The sequence below is a fragment of the Eschrichtius robustus genome, chromosome 1, assembly GCF_028021215.1.
Source record: "Eschrichtius robustus isolate mEscRob2 chromosome 1, mEscRob2.pri, whole genome shotgun sequence".
Taxonomy (NCBI): domain Eukaryota; kingdom Metazoa; phylum Chordata; class Mammalia; order Artiodactyla; family Eschrichtiidae; genus Eschrichtius; species Eschrichtius robustus.
Window position 1 is genome coordinate 114812454 of NC_090824.1, and position 13763 is coordinate 114826216.

At 39.4% G+C, this 13763-nt stretch overlaps 1 protein-coding gene across 1 annotated transcript in view; it reads right to left on the minus strand.

The window, feature by feature from the left end:
• Window positions 1-12739: 12739 nt before the first annotated feature.
• ONECUT1 (one cut homeobox 1) overlaps window positions 12740-13763 on the minus strand; it is a 32045-nt gene continuing 31021 nt past the window's right edge. The window contains exon 2 of the mRNA XM_068536242.1: window positions 12740-13032. Within this exon, the coding sequence (XP_068392343.1) occupies window positions 12740-13032 (293 nt within the window). The remainder of the gene's footprint in view (window positions 13033-13763) is intronic.

The window sequence follows — 13763 nt, forward strand, 5'->3', positions numbered from 1 at the left end:
AGCTCACACAGGATCTTAAGTGACTGTGTGTCCTGGTTTGCCGGGCATATGGTTTAGACGATAAATTTTATGGTTACCTTACTTATAGGCTATGGTAAACAACATGAATGTTAAGAATATGAATTTTATCCTAAGTACAATGGCGAGCCATGTATTTTGGGGAGAAGATAAACCTTGATTAGGACAATTGGTTGGGCCACAAAATGACAGAAGGTTATACATAACCAGTCAGACTATTTCACAGAGTTTATCAAATTGTTGACAGTGAGGTATTGAAGTTCCCAGCAATTATGATATTGATCTCTAATTCTCCCTTCAGATGTGTTAGTATTGGATTAATATATTTAGGTGCTCTGATGTTGAGTGCATATATATTTATGAGTTATATCCTCTTAATGAGTTGACCCTTTATCATACAATGACCTTCTTTGTCTCTTGTTACAGCTTTTGAGTTAATGACCTTCTTTGTCTCTTGTTACAGCTTTTGAGTTAAACTCTATTTTCTCTGATATAAGTGTAGCTACCCCTGCTCTCTTTTGGTTTCCACTTGCATGGAATATCTTTTCCCATTTCTTCAATTTGAGCCTATGTGTTTCCTTAAAGCTGGAATGAATCTTTTGTAGGCAGCATATAGTTAGGTCTTTTTTTTTTTTTTAAAACCATTCAGCCACTCTGTGCCTTATGATTTGAGAATTTAATCCATTTACATTCAGATTAATTATTGAAAGTAAGGACTTACAAATGGCATCTAATTTTTTCTGGCTATTTTGTAGTTCCCTGTTCCTTTCCTCCTCTTTTTCTCCCTTCCTTTGTTTTTTTAAAATTTACTTATTTAACTTTTTTTAACATTTTTATTTTTGGCTGCGTTGGGTCTTCATTGCTGCGCACGGACTTTCTTTAGTTGTGGCGAGCAGGAGCTACTCTTCATTGCAGTGCGTGGGCTTCTCATTGCAGTGGCTTCTCTTGTTGCGGAACACAGGCTCTAGGCATGTGGGCTTCAGTAGTTGTGGCATGTGGGCTCAGTAGTTGTGGCTCGCGGGCTCTAGAGTGCAGCCTCAGTAGTTGTGGTGCATGGGCTTAGTTGCTCCATGGCATGTGGGATCTTCCCGGACCAGGGCTTGAACCCGTGTCCCCTGCACTGGCAGGTGGATTCTTAACCACTGTGTCACCAGGGAAGTCCCTCCTTTCCTTTGTGAATTGATGATTTTCTATAGTGGTAAGCTTTGATTCCCTTCTCTTTATCTTTTGTGTATCTACTGTTGGTTTTTGCTTTGTGGTTACAATGAGGCTTACATAAAACATTTTATCAACATAATGGTCTACTTTAAGCTGATAACAACTTAACTTTGAGTGCATACAAAAACTCTGTCTTTTTACTTCCCCTCTTTTATGTTTCTGATGTCACAATTTACCTCTTTTTATATTGTGTATTCATTAATAAATTATTATAGCTATAGTTATTTCTAATACTTTTGTCCTTTAACCTTTATACTAGAGGTAATTGGTTAACCCACCACCATATTATATATTATAGTATTCTGAATTTGACTATATACTTACCTTTATTGGTGTGTTGTATATTTTCATATGTTTTCACATTACTAATTAGCATCCTTTCATTTCAGCTTGAAGAATGCCTTTCAGCATTTCTTATAAGGCAGGTCTAGTGGTAATGAACTCCCTTAGTTTTTGTTTGTCTGGAAAAGTCTTTATCGCTGCTTCATTTATGAAGGATGACTTTGCTGGATAGTGTATTCTTGACTGATATATTTTTTTCTTTCAGCACTTTGAATATATCATTCTATTCTCTCCTGACCTGTAAGGTTTCTGTGGAGAAATCCGCTGATAGCCTTCTGGTGGTTCCCTTGTAAGTTACAAGCTTTTCTCTTGCTATTTTAAGATGCTCTATTTGTCTTTGATTTTTGACAGTTTTATTATAATGTGTCCTAGAGAAGATCTCTTTGAGTTTGTTTGGGGACTTATGAGCTCCATGAACTTGGGATGTCTAAATCTCTCCCCAGGTTTGGTAAGTTTTTAGCCATTTTTTCCTTAATAAGCTGGGGGTGCCCATGGCCAGTTGGAGGGGATCTGGCAGCAAGACGTCCCCAGTAGATCATGGGTGAGCTTCTTGATGGAGTCTGTGATGTAGTTGGTAGGCTCTGCATCATTTTAATGCCCGCTGAGAATCCTATCTGCCACTCTTCCTGCCACTTCCTACTCCAGTTGTGAGCTCACAATTCTGTACTCTGGATGGAGTGAGAGAGAAATGGACCTCTTTGGCAGCATCCTGCACAGCTGGGGAAAATGGGTGCTCACTCACATACTCTCATTTTCCCCTGTGGGAGAAATCACAGGCCAAGAAGGTATCTCTTGGCCCTGAGCTTTGCTGCCTTGGGTGATGCACTAAAGTTAAACTGTTCCTCTTACCTTCCCCAATGCATCTAATCTCATTTATTTTTGCTCTAATGTTGTGCTGGAACTTCTCTGCTGGGCTCCTGGACTTCAACAAAAGCTCTCTTGTCCATGGGTAACTGTCTAAGACAGTGTTCTCCAGGGGCTCCTAGACCACAGCCAAGAGGGGGTGGAGTCAGCTCACACTCCATTGCAGGGTCCGCGGCTACAATTGAAGTCTGTATGTCTATTACTCAATGTACAAGTGGGCGAGACTCCACCCAGGTTCCTTGGTGTATGGTGCTGGGTCCCACAGCTCCCACAAAGGCACTTTTTTCCATGGATGGATGCCAAGTTGTTATTGTTGAAGAGGGGATATGAGTGAACTTCTTATTTGGGCATCTTGCTGATGTCACTCCCCAGGTGTTGGTTTCAATAGCTGTTTTCTTAGGCTGCTCGTTAAAAAAAGATGCCATATCCTATGACCAAAATTCTTGTTGTCTTGGAAAGATGGCTTTTTTTTTCTTTTTTCTTTTGAGAGGTGGCTTTTGAGACCTAATGCCTTCCCCCGACTCCAAATCAAAAAACCTTAAAGAAGACGCCAAAGGCAAAAATACTCCCGCTTAACATTTTCTAAGGAACTGGCTGATGTAATAAACACTGTGGTCCTGACCACAGCAACTTGACTAAAATTCAAGTGGAGAAAAGTGAATGACCTGGTAGTGGAAACTTCTTGTGGTTCTGTTGCTGAACCAAGTTTGGTTTGCCTGATGGGCTAAGATGCCAAAGTTTGCAGCAAAGAGAGGGTTTTATTCACAAGACAGCCAAGCTAGGAGACTGGAAAGCAAATTTCAGACCCACTTCCCTGAAAGCAGGGGGCTTGTGGTATTTATGGGATAAAGAATAAAGAAGTAGGGCGGTCTGAGGCTTGGGGAGCATGGGGAGACGTGACTGGAAAAAGGCGTGGGAATTGTGGTTCTGCACAGGCGTTAACTAAACTACGGGGCTCCGCACCTTCATGAGTGTAGGTGCTTGGCATGATCTGAAGGTGGAGTTTTCGGCCCTCTGATGTCAAAAGGTCACTGAGTGGACGCCCTTGCATACCCAGTTGGAGGGTCAGTGGTCCTATCCAGTCTTCACCAGCTCAGCTTGAACTAGACACAGCTGGAAAACAACTCAGGAAAACATCTTACTGTTTAGGCTACGTGCCCCTAGAGGACACGAAAGTCTTTTGCAGCAACAATTGAAATGATCTTGATTAGTGAAGGCAGGTGAAATGGATTTGACTAAAGATTACCCACAGTTTCAGTAACACATCAGAGGGTTGGAGGTTAGGTAAAGTTTAAACACCTGAGGAAAGAACAAGGCGCGTTCTCTGCCATCACCTCCTTCATGCCCGTGAACACATATACTGAGTGCATCATACTCTTCACAAGTGTAATCACTGGAAGTGAGGACCCTGCCCAGGAGGCGAGAAATAGGAAAAACTGCTTTGGAAGGAATTGAAATCAATTAAAATTTATAAATATTTGTTTGCCATCTGCAAGCAGTATGTACACACACTATTTTCAGCACTTCAGTGAAATAGAAGAGAAATACTGACCCCATCTGGAGACTTCCATGTTTCTTCTGGCTTCCCTCCCCTGGGTTTTATTTATAACCCTTCCTCAGGGACTTTTAATCCCCCTAGGTCCTCCCGGTGGAGCTTTCTAAATCTACCCAAATTAACTCCACTCTCTTACGGACTCTACAGCTGACGCCTTTAGGGGATGGTGTTTGGGATGCCTCCAGAAGTCTCCCCCTCCTTTGTAAGGCTCAAGGTCACCCGCCCTTCAAAAACTTCCAGCCAACAGATAATTCTTTTTTCCTTTCTAGTGTCCTGGTACATAGACATTAAGATGGAGACCTCTTCAGGGTCAATCCACTGGACCACTTGAGAGGGCCACATTCACATTTTATTCTACAGCTTTCCCCACGTACCTTTGGAGAATATGATGTAATTACTGGGATTATGTCAATAAAGTAGCCCTGCTCTTATATTTAAAAAATGAAAAAACCTGACTTAGAAAGTAGTGTTTTTCTTAAATTGGAAAAAATCTGCATTTTAAGATATTTACCAATAATAATACAAATAGCTAAGATTTATTGAAGATTTGCCATATGCCCGACACTGTGCTAAGCTTAACTCACTTCAGATTTCTAATCCTCACAGAGACCCTGTAATATAGATATTTATCCCCATTTTACAGATGAGGAAACTGAGATGTAGGGATGTTAAATAATTAAATTATTTGCCCAAAGTCACATAGCTAGTAATCAGTACAGCAGGAATTCCAACCCCAGTTTCTCTTTTCCCTGAGCCAGGCCTCTTACTCAGTCAGTATACTCTATTAAAATACAAGAGGATCCTAATTTCTCAGCCCTCTCCTAGCTCCACACACACACAACACACACATACACACACACACATGCACGAGTTATTTTACTGGAGAGGATTTTAAAGGCCATCCTCTCTAATAATAATTTTCATTTCTTCTGAGGGTCAATCAGGTTAATATAAATGGCTAACATCTAAAAATAGAATGTCCCACTTCCATTTAAAAATATCCTAGTGCTCCACTAGAGAACACCTCTTTCTTTTTTTCCCCCTTAATTAATCTTTCTTTAAATCATGGCACTGGCTTGAGTTCTCAAGCCTGTTGTCCTCTTAACTTTACCCTTCCTCCAAAGAAAACCCACAAGCCACTCACTGAGGATTGCAGAGAGAATAAAAACAAAAGAAGGCAAGAATTGTCTAAATTTAAAGTGCTGGAAAATCCAACATTTTATTTACTACATTTTGGTGACTACATAAATGCTGAAACATTTTAACACTGAAAAGCATGATGGCATCATCACTTGCTTTTTTTTCTTTTTTTCTTTTTTGCTTAGCAAACACAGCTGATGATATTGCACGGCATAAAGTGAGAACAGTAGCGAAGCTTAAAACAAATGAAAGAAACCTTAATGCAGTACAGGAGATACTCATAAACCAGAATAATGCCTAATGCATTACACTTTTTGTTGCTACACACAAAAATACAGAAGAAGCATTGGACAGAGAGAAAGAGAGACAAAATATCAGCAAACAACCATAACTGGGTACAATAATCATTTAGTCTGAAATGTAGATGCAACGTAGAAACTACCACTGCTTTCTAATTGACAAAGAAAATGACAGCAACATTTGTCTTTTATCAAAAATCTTCTAAGCCCCTCATGGTTAGGTTTTAAAATTATTATTTAATTATGTATTTACCTTTTTTTTTTCTTTTTTTCATTGCTAAGGAAGAACTCCCTCTGCTCTTGGAAGATTTTCTACTCTACTGATCTTTTTTTTAATTTTTTTTTTTTTTTTTTTTTACCTGATGATTGTCTTAGGCACCCTCCTTACATAATAAACCATCAAGCTAACTTGAACAGGGAAACTGAGTCACACTCAAACAATAGCTAAGGTCAAAGGTACTGAAAATAGAAGAGGGGGAAAGGACAGGTCTAAGTGAGTGACAGATGGGCTGACTTCAGAAGGGACAGGAAACAGGGAGATATGAAGACAACTACCGAAGCAAGTGGAAGACAATGTTTTAAAGTTTATTTTGTTAAAAAATACTTGTCACTTGGTTCAGACGGCAAATGTAAAATGAACCCACAATGATTATGTAATAAATGCAGAACATACCACAAAAAAAATTGAGACTCACACAGAGACAGAAAATACGACCTTGTGAATATAACTGTTCAGCGTTTCATTGCTGATGGTAAAAGTCTACTCCCTCAACCATTTTCCTGGGCTTTCTATAATTCACTGCACAGCATTTGTATTAATAACAAGTAATTGATCAATGCTTACCAACAGAGCACTGAATGATCCTGCAACTCAGAGCAGATTTATTGCCCTATTAAAATACATAACAAGTATAAAAATGTTTCTAAGAAAATGTAACATTTGACCCAAAGTCTAAACCCTCCCTTTCCTTCCCCACCCCAAACACCCCTGCAAAAGAAAATAAGGTAAAATTCTTGTATTGGGAGAAAAAGTATTTACATCTATGGATTTATGCCATGTAGTTGAAGAACTTATTTTAGCAAAATAAAACAAAACAGTGGGCACCGGGTGTTCTGAGGATGCCCTAGTCAGCTGAGAATTCTTCGTGTGTGCTGATCTGAAGCAGGGCCAAGTACCTGAACAGCCTCAATTAAGGGGGCCCGGGGCAGGGACCATCTTTAGTGTGGACAAAAAAACTAGTGGGAAGAGGAAGAGTGAGAAGACATAAACTGAAATAAGTCTGAAGTTCATTCACCCCTGGGACTCTGACATTTGAGAATTCTTCTAGTGCTGGTTGGGGGGAGGTGGTTTGGGGGGAGAAGGGAGTAATTGTGGGTAGTAGATTCCAAGAAAAAAACGTGGGGAGGAATACATAGCTTTGAAACGTCTTTCTTAAATTTGATTGCTAATTGGGGCTCAGCAATTGTGTTTTGCTTCTTCCGTGGGTTGGCTAGACCGGCAGGGGCCAGGTGAGCTGCCCCTTACCCTTGACTTTCTCTGTACGGTATGGAACCGTGATACTCTCTTAGCTCTGTGAAAGGGAACTGTGTCTCCATGCCCTGTCCCCTGCCTTGAAGCAGTTCAGAAACTTGGTGAAACTTAAGAGGATTTCCAAATTCAAGTTAGCTTGTCTCTTTGGGTTTTTACACTTTTTACTTCTCACACCCGGGGGAATGGTTAAAAAAAAAAAAAGTAGCGAAGTTTCTCACAAATGCCGGTGCTTTGAAACATTAAACAAGTCTTAAATTCTTTGGAATTTCAGGTCTAACCTGCAAAGTAATCTTTTCTTAAAAAAAAAAAACTTAATAAATTAAAGGAAGAACAAGAATAATGCCTTTCTTCTCTCTAAGTGACAAAAAAAAAAAAAGACTACTTCGAAACACCCATTTTGGCATGTACAGATCTTTTGAGGGGGGAGCCTGGAGGTGTTCACAACACACATTGAAGTGCCTGCTAAGAAAAGCTAAAGATACACCCTGCAGTTAAGAGAAGCTCTTGCCTCCAGCTTATCTTAGCATCGAGAACAAAAAGATTGTAACGTAAAGCTTTGGCCATTTCCATTCTACTATATACATTTTAAAAACAACACAGTCATAAATTAATGCAGTGATTAAATAAGCTCATATAAAGTGTAATTTAAATTAAAAAAAAATCACAGCACATTATAGAGAAAAATAGGAACCAGTTTCACAAAAAAGAGATTATACATACTTTTTTTTACCCTGTGGAAACAAATTTACTACGAAACACAAAAACTTCATAAGTAACCATCAAAATGAAAATCAATTTCTTGTTCCATTCTTGCATTTTTACACAACCCTTAACCCACCTGGGGAACATTTCCAGAAATTAAGTCTTCCTTGAGCAACAGAGCAGTTCTTCTGAGAAAATAAACCCCAAACCGAAGTGGGGGGGCGGGGGACATCCCCAACATACAAACTACAAAATAAATAAGAATTATAAAGTTTTTTAAAAAGTAACCTTAACAGTTATCAAACTAGTAAATTCTGCCTTATCACATAGACTCTCTATACAACATAACCCTAAAACTTTCTTACTATGAGGTATTTGGAGGAATTGGTAAAAGTGATGCACGGCCTGCCTGGTGAAGGGACTCGGTAAAGTGGGGGGAACTTTGAGAGGGAGCGAGGAGGAGGAGCTTTGGTTTATAAGCAAGAAATTGGGGGGAAAAAAAGTCATCCTTTGGTATCAAAGAAAGTTTCATTGCATGGTTGCACGGAAAAAGCACCACGGTGAATAATTATTCCTTTTTTTTTTTTTTTTTCATTAGTGGCCTTTCTAAGAGGCTGAGGTATTCAAAGAGTATAAGGTGAGAGAGGTCAACAGCGGTTTAACACTTTGGTTCAAGCAAGGCACTCGTCCTAGGAGTTTACAAAGGTTGCAACATGTTTGCCTAGAGATTTACAAGTAGAGCTACCAGTAATAAGAGTAGTATTTCCTAACGTTGTTATCATTATCGTATTATTATTATTAAGAATGAAGACAAGATTACACACTGAGTGAAGAGTGAGGTGGGGAGAAGAGGCGGGGTGGGGAAGGGGCGGAGTTCCCTCTGCAGACCAAGGCCGTGCATGAAAATATCTTTGGTATTCTTTGGTATCATCAATGTGATTAAAATCACCAATGGAAATCGAGTGAGGTAGCGTCTTTGGTTCACACTATAAATAGTAGATCTTTACACTTTTTTTTTTTTTTTTTAATACACGTGGAAGTAGCTATTTCTTACCTTCTGCTTCTTTGTCCTTACTATTTAGGAAATAGTTACCAAATGTACTGTAAAGCTAACCACACCACAAGAATAATCCAGAAGGCCAATCGCATCTCAAAACGGCCTCTGGTGTTTGAACGCACCCTAAACAACTAGATAGGAAAGGGAGAAGTGCTTTCTCTTTGTTTGCTAAATGCATAGTTTTCATCCTTTATGTACAAAGAAGGGAGGACCTTTCTTAGGGAAAATGCCTTTATAGCTCATGTGAAAATGTCCTAGGACTCTTTGGTATAGCAAAGTTTGCATTTAACCTGCAAAGACCGGTTGTTCACCTGGGGTAGCAATGGGAGTGGCGTGAATCCAAAAACAGCACAGAGCTTTTACTTTTTTTCCTGGAAAATTATGCTTTCGAGGGGCAGAGTGAGTGACATGTTCAGTTAGAACTTCTAAATTTCCCCACACATTTTCTTTGGTTTTGGGGGCCTGTTCCAGCTGCACACAGGAACTGGAATACTCAGTGTCTGACATGCAGAATTCTTTTACCTGAACATTTACTGATGTCTGGGCTTTTGGGGTGTCCAGACATCACACCTCCCACTCTTTCTCTTGGCCCCCTTTCCGGGAAGCTTCCGGTCATGAGAGGACCTGAATGATTTATGGCCCAAACCAGTCTAACTTCCATTCTACCAAAAAAACCCAAAATGTGTTATCTGGAGTGCAGTTTTGGAATAAACAGGCATACAAAGAAAAGAGTGAGATATCTTTTTACGTGAATTTTGCTAAAGGATTGAGAAATGATGTGTGAACAAATGGCACGGGATCTGCTCTGTAGAGTGTGGTAGGTGAAGAAACCTGAGTCATAAATTAACGTTAGACTAAACAAGAATAGAAGCATTTTCTACGTGCCAAGTCAGAAGCAATAAAGAATCAGTCATACATGATGTAATACATGTATTTCTTGTGAGAAGCTGAGTTTGTCCACTAGGATTTCTAAAAAGCAAAGGTTGTGGGTATGCTTAAACAGTCAAGTAAAAAAAACTGCTTTTCAGGCTCTGATTTGTGCATCTGTTTATGAGAAAATATATCTCTAGGCCCTGAAATTGCATAATGGGTGCAAATTCGATGCTGGTATGAAAATTATCTTTGGTGTTAGCAAATAGGATCACTGGTTATTTTTCAAAAAGAAAAAAAAAACCATTATGGGGACTTCCCTGGTGGTCCAGTGGTTAGGACTCCATGCTTCCACTGCAGGGGGCACGGGTTTGATCCCTGGTTGGGGAACTAAGATCCCGAATGCTGGGAGGTGCAGCCAAAAAAAAAAAAAAAAACACATTATGGTGGGAATATTAAAAATGTAGCAATATTCTTTGAGACTGTGTCTACACAGTACCAAAATAATTGGTTGAAAATGTAAATCACAGTCAGATTAATCTGAGGGGGTTATATAGGAAAAACAGAGCAAAAGACATGGTTGTCTGAATTCAACTTTTGTTTTTCCTGGGATATTGAATTTGGTAAGATTGTGTGTAGACACAACTTGAATTTCCCTGCATTTAAAATGCCCATGTTTTAAATAAATAAGGCTTTCCTCCCTCCTAAATGATAAATACATTATACAGCTGTACCCTGGCCCCTTCCTTTCCTGGAGAGAGAAAAAGTTCATCAGTTTTTTTCTTTTTCGTTTATGTCATTGACAAGATTACATTTTTAGCAAATCTCGAAGGGTGGCCATTTAAATGATCTCTTTTAATAGCTGAACTATAATTGTGCCATATTTAGAAGGGAAAATTTAAAGATGGATTTTGGAGCGAGATTAAAAAAAATACTGAGACAAAATGTGTCAAGGCAAATGCACTATTTCATCAAAGGAGAAGTATGTCTTGGTTTCCTTTTCTCATCCCACAGCAGACATGAAGGAGACACAGATGGCTTCTGGGTTTAGCCTCATCTCTCCAGGTGCCTGCTGCTTTTAGACCTGGACAAGATGCTGAGATTTGATCCTAAGGAGTTAGGTTTTGTGTCAAAATAGTTTAATTTTTTCTTTAGCATTTTAACAAATCTCAATAAACAGCTTATTGTTGAGATAATATTTAATTTTATATTTCTAGTTAGGTGTGGTGATTAAGAGTACCCAATTCTTTACCTACTAGTACAAAAGGCATCTACTTAACGTGAGTTACAGTTCAACTGAATCCAGAGAGAATTTTCCTGGGAATCAAGCAATTCACTTGGGTACTACCAGAACAACTGTACTACTATTTTTATTATTATTATTATTTTGCCTTGATTTCTATAGCCCTGGTTAAGTGATTTGGAAAAATAGAAATTTAAAATTTTGTATTTGTAAGTTCAGGTCTAGTTTTTAATCTGTCCCTGTTAGACAGTGGAATCTATGTTATAAAATTTCCAGCTTAATGCAGTAGCAAGAAAGAATGTAGTATTCTTTAGAGGCTATGCTTAGTGAAATAAGTAGCTTAATACCTATGGAACCCAAGGTCTTGTCTTCCACTAGAACTCTTGCTTTTTCTATGCAGTTCCACCATTTCTCCGTTGCACTTGCTATTTTTATTGGTGTCCAAGTCACAAAATGTCTGGGGTTGGCAATAAAATCAGTTGATTATATTTTCAGGATATAATGAACTGCATAGTTCATTTTAATAGTAATGTTGGTCTGCCTATTTTGTGTGTTTGTAACGTATTTTAAATAGGTATTTGGTGTCAAATGCATAAAGCAAATTTAAGTCGAATTAACCTAAGTATGGGGTCCTTTATTCAGTGGCCTTTTACTAAAAAGCATTACTTTGAACAAATTTTCTAATTTAGTTACCTGTCCTGTTAAACTTAGTTTTCTAAGTTTACAAATTGGTCCTACTTCAGAAGAATCCCCAGGTTTTCTCAGCTATGAACAGATCATGGAATCATGTCTATATGTATACTTAAGTGACATTTATGGATCCCGAAAGGGAGGGTGCCATCTGGATGTACATGTATACTGCATCGACCTCTCTGTTATGATATTGCTTCCCTGAAGCTACATTCTTTCTTGCCAGTTCTGAAAACTAATATTTCAAATGCTTCAAGAGTCATAAATAATAGTCATGATTCTACGTGGTGTGTGTATTACAGCTAGATCAGTTCATACGTATAACTTTACATAGTATCTTGTGTAAAAATAGCTTTGGTTATTAAAATCATTGCAATAAAATACCTGCACTATAATATTGTGTTCTTTGGTACCTAGGTGATTTTCTTTTTTAATGGATGGACTCTTGTTTCATTTCTTAAAAAATATCTGAACAGTCCTTAACAAACAAAGAGAATGCACTGGTTTAGGTGTCATTCAAATTTCTTTGCTGGGTTTGAATCTGCATTTAGGTCGCGGGCCTGCAGGTTCAAACGCTAGGCTAGACGAGCAAAATCACACTCCTAAGCCAATGAACTCAGACAACCCCACACTATGTTGGTTGCACTCCTACAGCACAACCCTTCCTGAAGACCAGCCCTGCCTAAGTCCCTAACCACTGGTGGTGGTGGAGGTGGTGGTGGTGATGGTGGTGGTGGTGGAGGTGGTGGTGTGTGTGTGTGTGTATGTGTGTATATGCATGCACATACCCACACACAGTACTGAGACACCATACACCTTCGTGGCGCAGTGGAGTGGATGAGAAAGTCAGATCTTAAAGATGTCCACTCAATGGCTCAAAATCACTACGCTCCAAACCACGAAACAGCCAAGCACAGCGAGGATGATCATGGACTGAAGCTGTAAGATCCAGTGGTGTCTTCCCGCTAGTAATTTTTCTTGCCAAGTCATCACCTGGCTGAAGTGTGTGTCTCCGAAGAAAGTCCGAATGCAGGTGAGCTAAGTCTTTGGTTTCTTTGGACTATAAATAACACTTTTTTTTTTTTCTTCAAATATTTCTAAGTATAAACCTGCTATCTTGAGGTCCTGGTCTTTAAAAAAAATTTTTTTTTTTTTTTTTTTTTTTTCATTTAAAGCTTTTCCACCGAGGTTTCAGTTCGTGGTTATTCCTTCATGCTTTGGTACAAGTGCTTGATGAAGAAGATGAGTTGCCCGAATTGGAGCTGCCCTCGTCCTGCCACTTGTCCAGACTCCTCCTCCTCGCGTTCATGAAGAAGTTGCTGACGGTGCTGAGCTCCAACCCCAGCTGCTGGGAAATGGTGATTTGCAATTCTTTGGAAGGACGCTTATTTTCCTTGAATATCGCGTGTAGAGTTCGACGCTGGACATCTGTGAAGACCAACCTGGGCTTTTTGGGTGTGTTGCCTTTATCTTTCCCGTGTTCTTGCTCTTTCCTTTTGCAGGCTGCAAAGAAGCACAGAGGGTGTTAGAAGAGACTGCCTGGGAGAATCGAGAGTAGAAAGGCACAGCCCATATAATCTGTTAGGCATTCCTCATGGCCATGTTCTGCCTGCTGACCTCTGATTTTAGCACCATCGTGGGCTGCGAGGGAAGTGTAACAAAAGCATGGAGAATGAGGAGGAGGTGGAGTTCTGTGAGTCTTGAGCATGGGTCCTGGCTTTGATGAGTATCTGTATTTTGTTGGTGGTAAATCAATTAACCGACACCTGGGCCTCGATTTCTCATCTGCAGAATGTTGGGTTTTAGACAAATGAACCTATTGTTCGAATTTTTATATCACTATCTGTAAAGTGGATATAAGAACATCTACCTTGCTGGGTGTGGTAAGCATATATGAAATAATATGTAAAAGATAATGTTAACTAGAGTGCTTTACAAATGCAAAGTTTTATCACCTAGAAGTGGTTGTAGCCCTCAAAGGATTTACAGTCTGCTGCTAGTGGAATACTAAGAGCCTCTGTGAGGGTCTAAGAACCAAATAAAAAGGAATTGCATTTGCTTCTGATCTTCTTTGTTTCCTAGGAAACTGTATGTAAGAAAACTCTGTATAGAGTGTCCTACCATGCCCATCAAAGAGTTTTCCACTGATTCGTCAGTGGAACCAGGACTTGGGGAGCTGTGGTGAAACCCACTTCCTCAACACTGGGGCTAAACCTGTGACATTAGCCATGTTC